Source organism: Corvus cornix, chromosome 9 (assembly GCF_000738735.6).
Source record: "Corvus cornix cornix isolate S_Up_H32 chromosome 9, ASM73873v5, whole genome shotgun sequence".
In the NCBI taxonomy this organism is placed as follows: Eukaryota; Metazoa; Chordata; class Aves; order Passeriformes; family Corvidae; genus Corvus; species Corvus cornix.
In genome coordinates, this window is record NC_046339.1 from 4,440,950 (window position 1) to 4,457,826 (window position 16,877).

The 16,877-nt window shown below is 47.2% G+C and overlaps 1 protein-coding gene across 9 annotated transcripts in view; it reads right to left on the reverse strand.

The window, feature by feature from the left end:
* Positions 1 to 16,877, reverse strand: part of TNIK (TRAF2 and NCK interacting kinase) — a 152,038-nt gene that overhangs the window by 51,654 nt on the left and 83,507 nt on the right. For all 9 annotated transcript variants that reach the window (XM_039556896.1, XM_039556895.1, XM_039556894.1 and 6 more), the window contains exons 5-9: positions 9,767 to 9,877; positions 7,376 to 7,466; positions 5,907 to 6,037; positions 2,544 to 2,598; positions 1,715 to 1,793 (exon numbers count right to left, since the gene is read on the reverse strand). In XM_039556896.1, the coding sequence (XP_039412830.1) occupies positions 1,715 to 1,793; positions 2,544 to 2,598; positions 5,907 to 6,037; positions 7,376 to 7,466; positions 9,767 to 9,877 (467 nt within the window). The remainder of the gene's footprint in view (positions 1 to 1,714; positions 1,794 to 2,543; positions 2,599 to 5,906; positions 6,038 to 7,375; positions 7,467 to 9,766; positions 9,878 to 16,877) is intronic.

The window sequence follows — 16,877 nt, forward strand, 5'->3', positions numbered from 1 at the left end:
GCTTCATCTGGATCATTTGGAGCTTTCCATTGCAATGACAGCTTGGAAGATGGATCTAGGTTTGAGCTGCCTGAGGTACACGTGTCCCAACTCTGCTGGACACCAGGGATCCCTGCTTGTTCATGGAAGGATAGCAGAGGCCAGGTGAGCACCACGTTGCCCCTTGAAGCTGGAGTTTTATTACACTATGGCTTCCCAGGAGATCCTTCCCTCAAAGCACCCAGGATGCCACCCCGGCACAGGCAGAGCACAGCCCTGGGCAGACACCACAGGATGTGCAAACCTGGGACAGCTGCCAGACGTGTGGGAAGGTGATGCCCAGGAACCCCCCACCTTGCACTAAGCACATCCTGCAATCTCAGGGCAGGGACTAAAACACAAATTCCATCCCAGCTCCATTTTTACCTTTAGGACATGGGGAAACATCCTGCTCAAAATCTGCTTTCATCAGCTCCCCTCTGCCTGGAGGCTGAGGGAGTCTTTGCTGAATAAACAGCACTTTTGTATGAAAAATAAACTCTGAAGTCTCACAATTCTTTTTGTGCTGTAGGAGTGAGGATAACAAAGGAGCAGACTGGTGATCTGGCAGAAAACAAGCACCTACACTATCTTCTCAGCTGACTAATGGCATCCTCAAAAGGTCGTGCAAAGAGAGCAAGAATATCTGACACCCTCTGCAGAGCCAGCTGGGAATGGGCCCTCTCCTCCTGGCTTGGTACTGGAGCAGCTGATGATCAGGCTGACAGAACTGAGATGCCTCCTGCCAAAGCCCAGGTGAGGTTTTAGGCTGGTCCTAAAAGCCCAACACCATGCATCCAAAGCAGAGGACTCCAAGTCCCTCTCACTCCTCTGTCAGCAACAAAATACCTGCTGCTGTGGCCCCAGATGTTGTCAATACCTACCATGGGCTCTTCTCCTTTTTACTGGTCTGTAATAAATAAAATAATAAGCAAAATTTAAAGGATTAAGGGAAAACTTCCCCCTGTGAGCTCAGCCTGTCTGGGAACAAGGGGCAGTGCTGTCTCTCTAACATGTGGCAGATCTTTCCTGACTAAACCACTGCTGAACCTGGGGCAGGAAAACAGCACAAACCAAAGACAAGTGTTTTTAAGGACTCCACTTCCATCAACACAGAACATACAGTAACAAAACAACATCTGCTGGGCTTCAGGAATATTTTTCCTGTGGGTTTTTATTGGCATGCCTCACTTTCTTTCCCTTTTTTTTTTTTCCCCAAAACAGTGATGCATCCTTTCCTACAAAATTTTAAAATAAAGCCCAAACTAAGTACAAATCTCTGCATTCCTGGGCCTTCAAGATAAACCATCCTTTTTTTTTTTTTTTTTGGCCTGGATACATGTTTCCACTTGAGAACAGAACCTAACTGGAACGAAACGGGAGCCAAGCAAAGTGTCATCAGACTTCAGGCTGCACAAACTGCCCTGGAAAAACCAACTCTGCACTGTGAAATGGCAGGGTGAGCATGCTTCTCTCTCTGCATACCAAGGAAGCCCTCCATCCCACGGTGCATCCTTCAGAACAAATTTCTTCTCCAAAGGAGACCAAACCTCAATTCTGGGGTTGATTCTGGGGATCATCAACAACCCCTAAAACTATATAAATGCCAACACCACGTCCCCAGCATGCCTGGCTGCAGAAACAGGTTGCTCCAGAAATGTTTTTACAGTTCCTAAAGATTGAGAAAGAAACTCACCACTTCTTTGATTTCAACCTCGGGGCCGGGTTGCGGGGGATGAGGAAGAGGGCTCTCATGGGATGCATGTCACACAGAGCTGCAATTTGTAAAAAGAGGCATTAAACATGGCACAGATATCCAGCTGGGAGATCTGAGTTTCCTCTGAGGCTGCCAGACCCTCGTGGCAGGATGACTGCAGCAACAACCCCCTACAGACAATCCCCAGCCCTGGGGCTCAAGTGAGGGCTGATGTCCCCATCCAAGGGCTGTGAGTGTCCCCAGCAGTGCCAGGGTCAATGCAGGAGCTGGCTGGGGACACCTCTGCTCCTGCAGCTCCACGTCCTCAGCACCTGTGAGGTGCTGAGATCAATGGGCCACAGCATGGGACAGCCACATCACATGCCACCACGCTCTGCTTTATTTACTTGCATTTTCCAGCAAGGACGGTCCCAGGATTATGCTGAAAACTGCAGCAGTGTGACCTGTGCAGGTGCACCAGGTGAACCCAGCGTGTCACTACTGGTGTCACACCAGCTCCTAGGTGTTTTACCTGCTTCCAGTCCTCCATCCCTTCTTCATCCGTGTTTTATTTGAGGAAACCATGTCCCAAACATGTATCAGGGTCACATAGGTCTGCCTTTGCTCACTGCCCATCCTGCCCCCTGGGCCATGCTGCCCTGGCAGCTTTGTCTCCGTGGCGGCTGTGAGCTCCACTTCAGCAAGCCCAGGTTGCTTGGGAAAACCTTGGGGTTGTGTTTCTTGCACAGAGCCGAGCTCTGGCTGGTGCTCAGCAAACCCCAGCATGTTACAACCCAGGGATAATTAACAGAGCAATGACTCTACTCACGGGGAGCACCTTCGGCCATCTCGATGGCTGTTATCCCCAGAGACCACAAATCACTCTGTGAAAGAAAGCAGAGGGACATTGCCAGTGGAAGGAGAAATGGACACTTTTATTTACCCTGTTCCCAAGCCTTGCTCATCCCTGAGTCTCCTGAAGGATCAGACCAGAGACAACATACCTATTTGGGAAACTCTTTGATTTCATACCTGTATCACTCTTCCTTCCATCTTCCCCCTTGCCAACAGGGACACCCAAATCCCCAGCTCCAGCCAGACAGCAGCAGTGAGCTGCCCTCCAGTGCCTCCCCCCCCACCCCACCATCACTAACGAGCTGTGGCTGCACCCCCAGCCCTGGTAACGAGTCCCAGGGGATGGACTGGCTCTCCTGGCAGGGCAGGAGGCAGAGGCTGTACGTGCCCAGTGAGAGAAGACGAGCGTAACCCATCTGCTGGACTGCGAACATGACTCAGACCAATGTTGGTGCTTTCATCTAAAGCTGGAAGGGATGGACTCTGCCTTCCACCCTTCCTCTTGTACATCCAGCTCTCCCTTGCCCTGCTGTCTGCCATGTCCCTGCAGTCCCACTTCACCTTTCTCCTCTCCACTTCAAGAGCTGCCCTTTCTAAACCGCCTCAAGCCTCTAAACCTACGATTTAGTGAATAAATCCCAGAAAGGTTGTTTTTCCCAGCACAGAGTCCCAAAACCCCAGCCAGAGCTAGAGAACCACAAGCACCGTTTCACATACACCCCCCCAGGAAAGACAACTTGGATTTTCAATCTCAAGGCACTTTTCCTTGTTTTTAGCTCAAGTTCTCCCTTAACAAATGCTGTCCTTGCTACACATCTTTGTACCTGCTTAAAAATTCTCTCTCAAATCTTATTTTCAGCCCTTTCACAGCACAGTCTCATCCATTCTTTGTTTCTGGTCAGCTGGGATTTCTGCTGCATACTTAATTATCACAGTCTTTCCACATGATTCAGCACACATGACCCCTTCCCTCCGGGTTGCCACTGAACTCCTTCCAAATTCCTAATGTGTCTTTCCATACTGAGGTGCCCAGTATTATATGCAAGATGCCAAGTGATCTTAAAGCTGGAGGAATACAGAAAGGGATTATCACCTCTCTAAGTCTCCCAGAGAAAGCAGAAAACTCAGCGGGAAGCACACATTTTATAATGATCTGGAATTCGGGATTTTTTTGAGTGGTTTTTATTTTTAAGACTGAAAAGCCTTTCAGTCCATCCAGCAAAGGGATGCTGTGCTAATGTATTTGCATTGCCTTGACTTGGGAAGGGAAGCAGGCTTCTTTCTCCCCGTGCTTTTGATTCTAAGCTTATTGAGAAGATATCTCTAAAGAAAAAAGGAAGACTGGCTGGGGAAAAAACCAACAAATAACCTCAGCAGTGGGGGGTTTCTATTTGTTCTTTTTTAAAGTGGTTTATTTATGTGAGGAGGTATTTACTGCCTCCTTCCATAGATTACACAGGCATCTCTTTCTGGCTAAGAAAACAGTGAGATCAGAGGCTTTTTGTCCAACAGATTAAGCCTGTGAGGATTCCTTTTCTTACCCTATAAATCTCATCTTTTGTATATAGTACCTTAAGCCAGTCAGCTAAACCTGAGAGCATCTGATTTGCATCCTTTTAAAAAGAAATAATTATCATTTACATCCTCCCCACCCTACTTCAAAGTGAGAGCATCAGGTGCGGGGATGTGATCCGGGGTATGGGCTAATGTCCAGTGGCTCCCACATCACCAGGAGCTCTGAAAGCACCCTGCATGGAGCGTGTCAGCAGCAATCAGCCTCCTGTTCCACACCCCCAGCCACGGAAAAATGGCCAGGGCCAACTTCAGAGAGGCGAGCGCCCGGCTCGCTGCGAGCATCTGATCCTCAGGGACAATGGAGGGATTCTGGTCTTGCCGCCTGTGCATCAGTCCACGGCATATTAAGTGCCCCAGTTATTCTGGCAAGAGGAAAATCCTCGGGGATTTCAGAGGGTAGAAAGTAGCCTATGAAGATATCAGTCTTTTTTAAGAGAAAGAATAATAAAAAGCTGTGATTAATGAGAGTGTGGCACAGGCAGCTGTCGGAGAAGTGGTGAGAGCAGCCAGTGCAGGGTGCAGCCCTGTCATGAGGCACTGCCCTCAGCAGAGCTGAGGAAATGCCCATTGTAATTGGTTAATCAAAGAGTAATAGGTAACTGGAGATTAAACTATTTCTACACGTCCCCATCCTTAACTATTTCCGTAACCCAGAGTCTGAACTCGGACTGGAGAGCTGCTGTCTGGAAAACCATCGGTTCAAAAGCTGACTGATGCACTTAAATGGCTGCAATAGCAAAGCATCATTTGGTTACCTTAAAATCATTCATTTCTCAAAAATTTCTCTGAATGATCAGTAATTGCAGCCCAAATTGTACCACGATGGTGGGCTGTGGCTCTGTTACATCGGAGTGTTCTACTTTTAGAAAGCAGCTCACACCAGAGGGTCTCAAAGCCCTTTTTAAACACCACCTTGTGAAGCGACCTCTCAGCATGCACACAAACAGAGGTACAGTGAGCTTCACACATGCCTGAGCTTCCCCCCCAGAGTTCATGTGTCAGTGTCCTGACCTCCTCTCTGGACACACTCAGTGGACCTTAGCAGGCTTGGAGTTAGAAATTCAAGTTCTGGACACTCCAAAAAAACAAGGAATAAAAACCCAAGGGATATTTCTACAGATGTGTGTCCAGAAACTTGTAGTAAGGCAGAAACAGGATAAACTATATTAAGCTCTCCCTGCTTTAAACATCAGACCTCTCTGCAGTTTGAATGGGCAGGTAGGACTCCGAACCTTCCTGTGGATCTGCTGCATGGCACAGGGCTCTGTGCCACATTATAACTCAGCAGCGATGTTGTGCTGCCACCATTCCAAAAATAAACTTCAAACAGGCTGGAGAGACATGTGAAAAGTAGGTCAGCCCCCTAAATGTCTGATTGTGTGGCAGCCTTCACATCTCCCTGCAAATATCAGCCTGCAGGCCAGAGGATGTGATTTTACCCTTTCTAAACCCGACCTGACTCCTCTCCAGAGTAAATAGAGCAAATACAGCTTGTTTGACTGGAGTATTTAAATACACAGCACCAAAAAGCAGGGTAGCAGATAGGAAACCTGAGTCTGACACCTTTCTCCACACGGGGAAAGACTCCTCACAGTAAATTTGGATACGTGAACAGCACAACAAAGCTTCAGGATGGACCTGAATTGGCATCCCAAAATCCCACAGCCAGAAAGCAGGAGGAGCCTGCGCTGCCTGCCAGTGTGTTTTTCAAAGCTGCAAGGATATTCTGGACTCCTGAGTAAGAAGATGCTCATTTAGGTACCTTGAAGTCGTAAGTGGCATCGGGATTTTCATCGCAGGCGATGACCTCGGGGGCCATCCAGTAAGGCGTTCCAATGAAGGTGTTTCTCCTGCCCACCGTCCTGTCCAGCTGGGCGCTGACACCAAAATCCACTGCGGAGCAGGGAGACAACGGGGCACCGTAAGGTCAGAGACAAACCTGAGCAACACTCTGCTGCTGAATGTAAAACATTGTGTTCGTTCAGAACAACGCCACACGGCCAGGAAAGAAAGACGGGGCTGAAGACATCCCTGTTTGATCTCTGCTGGGATCAACAGAGGTCAATCAAGGACAAACCTGATCATCTGATGTCCAGGTTTTGTACAAAACCCTGTGCCTTTTCCTCCTTGCCAGGAGGCAATGAAAAGAAATCACAGCTCCTCATACTAATGAGAAACAGGGTTAGCAACATGAATAAGCAGCAGCCTTTGTTCTACGCTTGCTCATTTGAATTAAAGCCTGCCAAATACTGGTGGAAGCCTCATTTTTCTACCTAAATTCTTGCTGCAAATGGCAGAAATGCAAAAGACTTAAGGAACTAAGGGCCAAGGACAACGGCCCACGGGAAATGTCAAGCAGAGAGCTGCAAAATGAAGCAAAAAATGATGAAATCAAACCAATGAGAGAATACTCTATGGTCCACTAACTGCACTTTGCACAACACAATGGCTGGAGATTTGCCCCAGAGAATTTCCCCTTGGAGGGGAATCTTCACCAGCATAAAGCCAAATGAGCTGGTGGTGCCATCTGTTAAGCCAGGGTTTTATTCTGCTGTAGATGGAGAGAGGAGGCATGGGAAAACCAGGCTTGCACCACACATGACCAGTGTAAGGGATCTTCCAATACCAGCATAAATAAAAATGTGCAAAGACAGCCTTAACATTGATACTGGACAAGCGAGGATGTGAGCACGTCATCTGCACTCATCTGCTGCCTTCCATATGATCACCACACCAATGCCAGGGTGACTAACACAGTGCACGAAATTCAGAGTAGTTCTTGCAAATTAAGCCCCCTCCATCAGGTTAGCTTGGAAAAGGAGTCTGGACCATGTCACACTAAACTGAATGGATTATCCTCCAGGACACTGCTATGCAGCTGTGGGGGAACAGCCCTTGACAACATCTGGTGATGCACACAGGGCAGTTTTCAATCCAGGGCATGAAAAACTGGTGTTGATTGTTTAACCTGTACCTGTGGCAGAGCTGTCTGAACAGAAACACCACTGCAAGTGCACCTCTGCCAAGCAGAACCTGGCCATCAACCCCTGGCACTTTAAGGCACAGCACTCAGTCAACACCCAAGGCCATGTTATCGAAGCCAACATGACAAAACCCACAGAGGAGCTCTTGGTACCCCATCCTCTTTCTTCAGGTCACGTACAAGCCAGTTTTGCTGCTTCCCCCCAGCCAGCCCAGCCGCAGTTTCCAGGAGCTCTAACCCACCCTTACCTAGTTTCACTTCTGCATTTTCCGTCAGCAATACATTCTGTCCCTTGATGTCTCGGTGAATTACTTTGTGCTGGTGTAGATGACTCAATCCCTGGAGAATTCAGAGAAAGGTTAGAGGAACCCAAGTTCAAAGCATGTTATTTTCTGACATTCCTCCTCAACCAATTATGCTCCAGAAATGAAAGGTTCACAGTTGGAGTTAAGCACTGCAGAATGCTTTTGTTTATCACATGCTCCAAACACTGTCCCATGTCCCATGCTGGGAGGACATGCCTGGCAAGGAGCCTGTCAGTTCTAAAGGGATTAAACCCAATCTTTCACATTCCTGCAGGAACCTGCATTAACCCAAATTCTTCCATCGCTCCAGACATGATTTCCCCCATGTGCTCCGTTGCCTCAGGGAGCCATTTCTGTGGCAGAAATAACAGAATGGGTTTGTCTCCTTTCTCTATTTCCATCATCCAGAAACTAAACAAAACAATTCTCTTGTTATATCGGTCCAATAAACTGGATTTCAATACACTGAGAAGCTTGTGTTAAAAAAGCTACCATGCAAATACAAATGTTGTAACTTGCACATATCCCTAACAGAGATATAGCTCAAGTAAAAAGCCTGTCTCAAAGGCTAAAGATAAACTGGCTTTGCTGTTGTGCTGGTTTATTAGCTCATTAATTTCTTTTTGCAACGCACATTTTTACTTCATTCATTTATTATTTCAGTTTCAAAGTAACATCCACCCAGACTGCCATCTTAGGAAAAATATGAATTACTTCAAAAACTAATTTTGCATTAGGTTTACATTTCACATTAAACATTCATATTTGAGGAAGAAAAGGATTTCTGCTATCACTTCTGGTAGTTATTAGTCATTTCATGCTCGTCACCTTGGGAAAACTGTGGAACAGATTATATCTGTATGGGAGTCCTTATTTTAGCCATATTATACTTGGTTACAGGCACCTTTGAGCATCGGAGCAAAGTGAAAATTCCACTGAATTTCAATAAATCCTTTAACAATTGAGCCTCGTGTCAGAATTCCAACTGTCCACCACTGTCCGAACCACGTGAGCCACATTCTGCCATGTGAAGGTGGGAGCCTTTCCTCACCCCAAACCCCACAGAGGTCACCTGCCCCAACTTGTGGCCAAACTGCAACGGGTGGCACTCGATGGTGGCCCCAGGACATGAGTCAGGCTGGGTTCTGACTCACTGCCAGGACTATTTTAAGGAGCTGGCTCACGGAGCTCATACACATTTTAAAATAAGCCCATGTAACTGTGGCCTCCTGGCACTGAAAGCGGTGTCCATACAACAGCTGATGAGTTACAGTGCCAGCATCTTTTGCACATCATGCTGGTGTGGACAGTGGCATTCAGGGACAATGCAGAAGTGCTGTGCCACCTCTGGACAGCCATAGCAGCCTCAGTGTCAGGCACATCCTTTCAGAAAGATCATTTTTGCCTCATTTTCTTTAATAGAATCATTGAATTGTTTAGGTTGGAAAAGACCTTTAAGACCATCTAGTCCAACCATAACCCTGACAACTGCCAAGGCCAGCACTAAACCACGTCCCTAAGTGGCACATCCACACCTCTTTTAAATCCCTCCAGGGGTGGGGATCCATCCTTCCCTGGACAGCCTGTTTCAATGCTTAACAACCCCTTTGATGAAGAAATTTTTCCTAAACCTCCCCTGGTGCAACTGGAGGCAATTTCCTCTCATCCTATCACTTGGATGGCTCTTGTACAGATTTCCTTCACATGCCAAATATTTCTGTTTCCTCTTGAACAAATCTTCAGTTCCCAGAGCAATAGATGTTAATGCAGGGCAACCATTACAATCCCATCCTCCAGCCTCAGCAGTGCAAAATGCAGGGAAGTCTTTGCTGAAGCTGCCATCTCTCAGTACATGAAACTCTGGCATGGCCCATTTTAAGACATTTCAGTCAAACATTTATATCGTGAATATAAAAGCTGCAGCATCCTCATTAAAGTCAGACATGTGGATTTAATAAAACATAGGATGCTTTTTAATCAGGAAGATTCTTCTTTCCACAGACTTTATTAGTCCTCCACCTTTCTGTTAACTAAAAACGTAATTCTAAAGTAAATAAATCTTTGCTCTTTTAACACTAATAGGAGATGATATTTTTGTTGAAGGAAAAAGAGAGTTAAAACTCAGGGAACTAACAGAGCTAAAGGGCATTAAGCAGGACTTATTTATTATGCATCATACAGGCACATGAATCATTCAGGCCTGCCGGCACCACACAGGCTCCAGCCCATGGCAGCCCAGCATCCACGAAGTCTGCGGAGCCAAAGGCTTCCCATGTCCCCTGAGCACTCAACTGCCACACTCCCAACAACATTCAGCTCCCCCTGGACACGTACCCGCAAAATCTCTCTGCAGATGTAGGCAATCCACTCCTCCTTCAAGGTGTTCCCCTTCGTGTTCTTGATGAGGTCGGTGACGGAGCCCGCGCCGCAGAACTCCATCACCAGCTGCCAAAGGGAACAGGAATGTAATTAACGACATAAATGTCATGCAGTGACACCACCAGCAGCATCCCCCGGGCTGCCTGGCCCCAGGGCAGGACCCCGACGCTGGCATTGCTGCTGTGGGGACCCCACGGTGCTACGCAGAGCCATTGGGACGTCATCCTGAACCTATCAGCTTGTAATCCATTTGGGGTTTGCTATAAAATGAAACAGTAAAAGGCTGGAAGGCTTGAAAGGCTTGTGGCCCTCCAGAAGGTTGGGAGCAAGAAACAGGAATCAGTCCAGTGCTGAAAATCAGTGGAGGAGATCAGAATCTCAAACCCTACCCCTACATGCCCTACTTTATACCTGTGATCAATGTTTAGTATCAACAGCAATAAAACAAAACTCTGGCTCTTGCATAAGTTCTTCAACTCTGAAAATACAAAGGCACTGAGGCAGATATTTGAAAGCTTCCTATGATTTAAGAACCAGGTGTACTTTTCAATTTTTATTTTTTATTAACCAGACAACCTTTGGTTCTGATCATGTTTCTGAGCAGGAAACTTCCCTTGAGGGGAAGGTTGCCAAGCAGTGTCAGGCCTCCCGCAAGAGAGCTGCTGTCCTGCTGCTCAGGTTGGTTCCAACATGACTGGCCACCACTGCTTGTACCACTTCCAAAATTTCAGAATATCAAATATAGAAGTGTAATGATCTAACCCAGCCCAAACTTAATCTTGTCATTGAACAACTGTGAAATAAACGTTACAAAAATAGCATGGGATGTGAGTCTGCCTCCCAGGGATTTCACAGATCCCCAGGGCGTGCAGGAGCCATCAGCGTGCTCCAGAAAGCAAGCACAGCCCATGTGTGAAAGAAGCTTCCTCCAAGGCCTGTGCAAGTGCTTCTTCTCAGATGTGAAACCATGTTTTCCAATTAGATCTGCTTCCTACTTAAAGATACTCGCTTGCCAGTGGTTCCTTGCCAGATTCTTCGATGTGCATGCTTCAAGTTTCTTATCACATGAGGCTTACATGGCATTTTAACGTTCTCCAAGCAAGTGACATCACTACCAAAAGCACAGGCCAAGAAGAGAATTAAAACGGCAGAAGGGTTACTCCTGACCAAATTGCACAAATGCAGTGATTTAAGACTATAATAAATTATAATGATTATAAAATCCAGACACAGGATGGCCATAAACCTTCGGGCTAAATAAAATACTTGAGCAGACTATACCTTACTTGGTTTTGACCATGCTCCTATCTTTAGTTTTGATGTTGAGTTTCTCTTCTCTTCCTGAACAGGTGCTGAAAAATTCTGGGAATATCCCTGTTATGTCATGAAAGTGGCTTCAAGAAGTGGAAGAAAGGGCAGAAATGGACGGGTCACCGGCCAAAATCTGCCCCATGCAAAGGTATGGTATATCTGTGTATACTGTCAACAGTAAGGACAGAGAGGGAAAAAAACAATGCAGATACTGCCATAATATCAATTTATCAACACTAAGGGTATGTTTAGCCTGGAAATGAACAGTCTTCCAGGAGAAAAATTAAAATGAACATAAGTCCTTGCTGATTTTAGGGCAGAGCTTAATATACTCAGAAAAGGCTTCAAATGGCACTTGGAAAGTGCTTTGCCCTCACACACTTGCATCATGACCAATTTTCTTAAGGGATGAAGTCATAATGGAGTAAGACAATAAACTGGAAATGCATTTTGAATTTTTATTAACCATAATTAAAATTATCATCAAGATGGGCTAAAGGTAAGATCATCTTCTGAAATTTAATTTGCAAGGACATTTATTGAGGAAGTATTTTTAAATACAGTTCATTTAGCATTGACTTAGCTCTTCATACCAGAGTGACAGCAAACTTCATAAGCAAGGCAAATTCAGAAGCTGCAGCTGTAAATCTCTGTGTCCTGCTGTCTCATGAATTTTTTGTTTAAAGAGCCTTTGCAGTTTTCAAATCAACCACCACTTTCCTCAGTTTGGGAATGGCAAGACCTCTTCTCCGATCTCTGCTGTGTATTACCTGGAAGAGCTCAAACCCTTCAGAACATCAACCCAAATCCATCCTACAGTGAACTGCTCCAGCTTGTCTAAAGGAACTCCCCAAATCAAATCCTTTATTACACAACACATCCTTCTGTGTTCCTATGCCCCAGCCCAGGAACAATTTGACTTCTTTTAAGTTACAGAAAACAAGCACACAACACCCTCAGGCTAAATGCTACTGGAAATCAATCCTTCTGCTGTGTGTGTAAACAGAACCTGGGTGCAACATGGTCCCATATGCCCAGGCCACCCAAATTTCTCATCCCACCCCACCACCTGGCTCCCATGCAAAAGAGTCCCTCACCATCTGCATCGTGGGACCTGAAGCCAGTGACAGAGCATTACAAGCACAGAGACCTTCCCTTGGTGGATCTGCAGAAAAGCTGATGCCCATTTCAGAAACAGAAATGGCAATCAAATTGGTGTTAAACAGCAAATAAAATATTCAGTAGCAAGATAAGCCCAGGTTTTCATTGCTTGTGTTGGTGCTGGGGTGGGAGCACTGGGGCCAGCACGGCTGCGCTCTCTCCTCTCCAACAGCAGCATCCAACTGCTCTCACACGAGTTCCTCCATAAATGACTTGCCTGGCTCTGCCCTGCCTGCACCTCCCTGCACATCGAGGCCAGCCAGGCAATCCACGCCCCTTGGGGAGGCAGCAGGCAGCTGCCACCATGGGTCCTGAGCAGGCTGAAGGCTTCAGGTTAGGGATGGCAGCAGAAGGAGCTGGGCTCATAGTCCTGAAGTGTTTACAGCACTGACATTGCTTTGAAGAGGAGTGAGAGTTAAATAGTGCTGGATCACTCTGCCAGACAGCAGCAGCAATCTGCTCTGGTAACCCTGAGCTCTCGGTCAGGAGCGGAGGAGCAGCCCCGATCCCCTCACGCTCCCCTGGGACTGCAGAGCTTGGAGGGACTGAAGAGAGATACAGCTCAGCTGAAAACAGACCCCTCTCAAATGTTTCATGATCCAATTTCTGTAATGCAAAGAATCAGCAACTGCCCAAAAACATTTTTCAGGGTATATAAGCAGATTAAGAGCAATCCTGCTCAGAGCTGCATAGGTGTAACCCAGTCCTTTGACAGCTCATGCCCAATTTTCAATGGAGCCTTGCTGCCCCCGTTTCTGCTCTCCAGATCCCTGGTGTGACTCTGTTCACATTACCCTAAAGCAATTCACTGGGCCCCCACAGCTCAACAGAGTGAAAAAACACATATGCAACTACACAATCACATCCCTGAGCATTGCACGGCTGCAGTGGTGCCACCCTGACTGAGAGGCTGCTCCCGAATCACCCTCATTCCTTTTCCCCCCACATTGCCCCAGATTATCTGCTGCAGAGGACACCCTGGAGGCCACCCCCACCACGTGGGTATCTGGCAACCTGCCTATTAGCAATTTGTCCCCCTTGGTGACGGATGTGGCCGTGGGCAGGGTTGCCATGGCAGCCCATCCATCAAAGCCAGCGCCGCTGGCCCTGGGGACCGCGCTGGGCTCTGCCCTGCCCTGGGTGGGCTCTGGGTTGCTGCCAGCCATTGCTCAGCCCCCACACTCTGCACAGCCCCTGTGCCTGCTGCCTATGTTGGGAGGGGGCTGCTCTGTCCATGGTTTCAGTGCACAGTGGACAGCAAGGGCAGATGACCAGTGTCCAGCTGAGTGGCACCTCCATGGACCCTGCACATGGGCACAGTGTATGGGAAGCACAGTGTCTGCAGCTTCCAGCAGTCCTCAGGGCAAAGGTCCTTTGGGATGGGGTCACCTCCCCCATCCAGTTCACACTTCCTAATGAATGCCTCATCTCCCACCATTTTAAAAAACACTCATCCCAAAATATGTCAAAACAACCCCCCTGGGTTAGGCACACCCTGATGTCCCATAGCTTAGATTTGAGATGAGCAAGGGGAATTTAATGAGTTTAACTTTGAGAAGCAGCAGTTAACTGATTATCTGGGTCCTCATATCTCCTGGAAATCATCCCAGTTTCCCTGTCCCCTTGCACCAGAGCAGGACCCCCTCAGCTCAGCTAGTGAGAGGCACAAACCCTCACAAAGACCCACAGCACCTCAGAACGCAACACATTATCCAACATAAGAATAAACCTACCCCATATTTTTAAATTTCTTTTAAAATGTTCCATAAAGGTTGTCCCTATGACTTTTGCTTCCTTTTTTTTTTTTTTTGCCTAACATAGCAGATTTGTGATACATCTGCTAAAACACCCTCTGCACAGCTCTTTAATTTCTGAAAACAGGGTTGTTTAGTGAGCTTGAGCTCATCTTTCAGGGCAAGTGGCTGCTGTGGAATGGAGCAGCAGCACCAACAATACTTCATGTCGGAAGCCTGCCACGTTTCTGAGAGATCTTAATCTCCACTGAAAGAGTTCCCTATTTTTTATTTCCGTATCAGCCTCCTGAGTGTCGATAAAAAGAATTACTTGGGCATTATCAGAAACCGTTTTATTTCAACAAAGAGCCAATGAAAAATAAACAAGCCTTTATCTGTGAGGCAAGACTGATAGAGTTCACATGAGTCCTAATTCAATCAGATCCTGAAACAGCACCTATTTAACACAGTGGCACCAGCACACCTCTCCTCCAGGGCTGGGGAGCTTTCCTAGGAATAGCTCCACCAGTCCCAACACTGGGCATGGACTCAAAAAAACCCCTCACACCCCTGTGCAAGAAAAGCAGGTTTTGAAAAAATCTTTTTCACTAACCCATGAGAAAGGCCTCAAATTGAGAGGAGAGGTAGCAGTCTGGTAGAGAATTCAGATTATCTAGTCTACCTCTCCTGGGGGCAAGAACAAGCAGCACAGCTGGATGATGACCACCTTCTCCCCCTGACTTGGGGTATATGAAGGTGATACAGCACATACAGCCTCCTCTGCTATACCATGGTGATGGGGATTGATGGAAGAATCCTAGAGTTTCATGAGTTGGAAGGGATCCCATAAGGATCATTGAGTCCAGCTCCTGGTCCTGCACAGGAAAACCTCCAGAATCCCACCCTGTGCCCGAGAGCTTTCTTCAAACACTTCCTGAATTCTGGCAGGCTTGGTGCTGTGACCACTTCCCTGGGGAGCCTGTTCAGTGCCTGACCACCCTCTGAGGGAAGAACCTTTTCCTGATATCCAACCCAACCCTCCCCTGACACAGCTCCACACCATTGCTCTTCATGCCATGCCTCTTAATCCAAGGAGTTCTCTAGTGAGCTTTTCTTTTTGAAAGTTTGGGCTGTTCTTTTACTAACACTTGTGTATGCCAAGAGCCCTTTGTACCGGAGCTGGAGGAAAGAAACCAAACCAAACCAAACCCTCTTGGCCTGGCCAGAGCACACAAACCCCAGACCCAACCAGTGTAAAGCCACTGAGCAGAGGCCAGCACCAGGGAAGGCTCCTCTCATTACTGGGGGACTTGGCACACAGCTGGTGGGGTTTTTTCCCCTCCAGACACTCCTGCAGCACAAGGAGGAACATTGTGGGTTGTTTTAATATTTCAGTTAAAATAAAAAAAAAAACCTATAAACCAGTCAAAGCCAAATGGAATTTCTTGGGATGAAAAAGCATTTCTCAGCCTGACAGCTTTCGCCTCACTGAATCCCAGGCCAGCTGCAAAGAACATGTTTTTTACGAGTTCCCACCAAAAAATACCCTGAACACCCAGGCTAGGAACGCTCCTGGAGTCCAAGCCCCCAAACCCTTCCCAATAATTCAGTGTACCAGAAAGTCTTGGGGAACAAAAAAGCACAGAAGTCCATTAACTCCAGTTTTCTCCTGGGGGGAATGTCCTCTGAATCCCTCCACTTCCAACTGGATGCTCTGGCATGTGGTTGCAAGGGCAAACAGCTGAAGTCACTAAATGTTTTGCTAAAATAAAGCCTATGTAGTACAGAAACTACAGGGAAAAGGGTGCTGCTGCTCTTCAGCACCTCCATGGTCTCCCAGGTGAACCATGGATATTTGTTACTCCTGAAAATTTATGCTGTAGCAACCTTGCTCGGGCACAGAAAAGCTTTGGAAACCACACATGGCTAAGGCAGAACTGACTGGATTTACAGGACTGTGAGGAAATAAAGACTTTTTTGACCACAGGACAACACCCAGGTCATTGTACTGATGATAATTCCAACGTAGCCTTCTCTTCAATGGAGCTCTAAGGAAAGCAGGGTCCTACACTGCTGCTCTGATGGCCACGGGCACTGCAGGCTGCTGCTCCAGAGACTCCAACCAGCACAGCCAAGCTCAGAACACAGCACAACTTTAATTAAATTTACAGCAACGGCCAGAGCCCTGATCTGTGGTGTCACTGCCCTGCCCGGCCCCTGAGCACCAGCTGCTGCCAAAGGGAGTGGGCTCTGATGCTCTGTCTCTCCCCAAGGATAGAGCGGATTTAAACTCCATCCTCCCTGCTCTGGGAATGCTGAATTAATACCCGAGAAGGCCCTGACAAGGGAAGCAGCGGGAGGAGGCAGCTGAGGATTTACGGAGACACAAAGCAGCTTGGTGCCCTTCAGCAACGTCAGGCGTCTCCACCGAAGTGGCTGAGCAGCCACAGACTTCCCTGACCTCTCCTCACTGTTCCCCTCCTCTTTATCTGCCTGCACAGGCTCCATGAAACACGAAGCACAGAGGGCAGCACCAACAGCTGCCAGGAACCACACAGCATCCCCCCTCAGCTTCCATCTTCCCAGCAAAGCTCCCGGCTCCCTCCAACTGCCAGAGGATGGAATGATTTTCATCTGAATATTGTAACAAAGAATAAAAATGGGTTTACAATCAGCCTGCGAAGATTTTATGGCAAAATGGAGAAATGTTTTGCAGTGCAGCAAAAGCCTGCTCAAAGGCGTAACTTTGAAAAAGATGGATGCAAAATAAGGGGTTTTGTGTAAGTTGGGTGCTGGTAAGAGGACAATTCAGAGTAAATAATCTGTGTCAAATCCCAGTTATTTTAAAGAGAAGAAAGCAA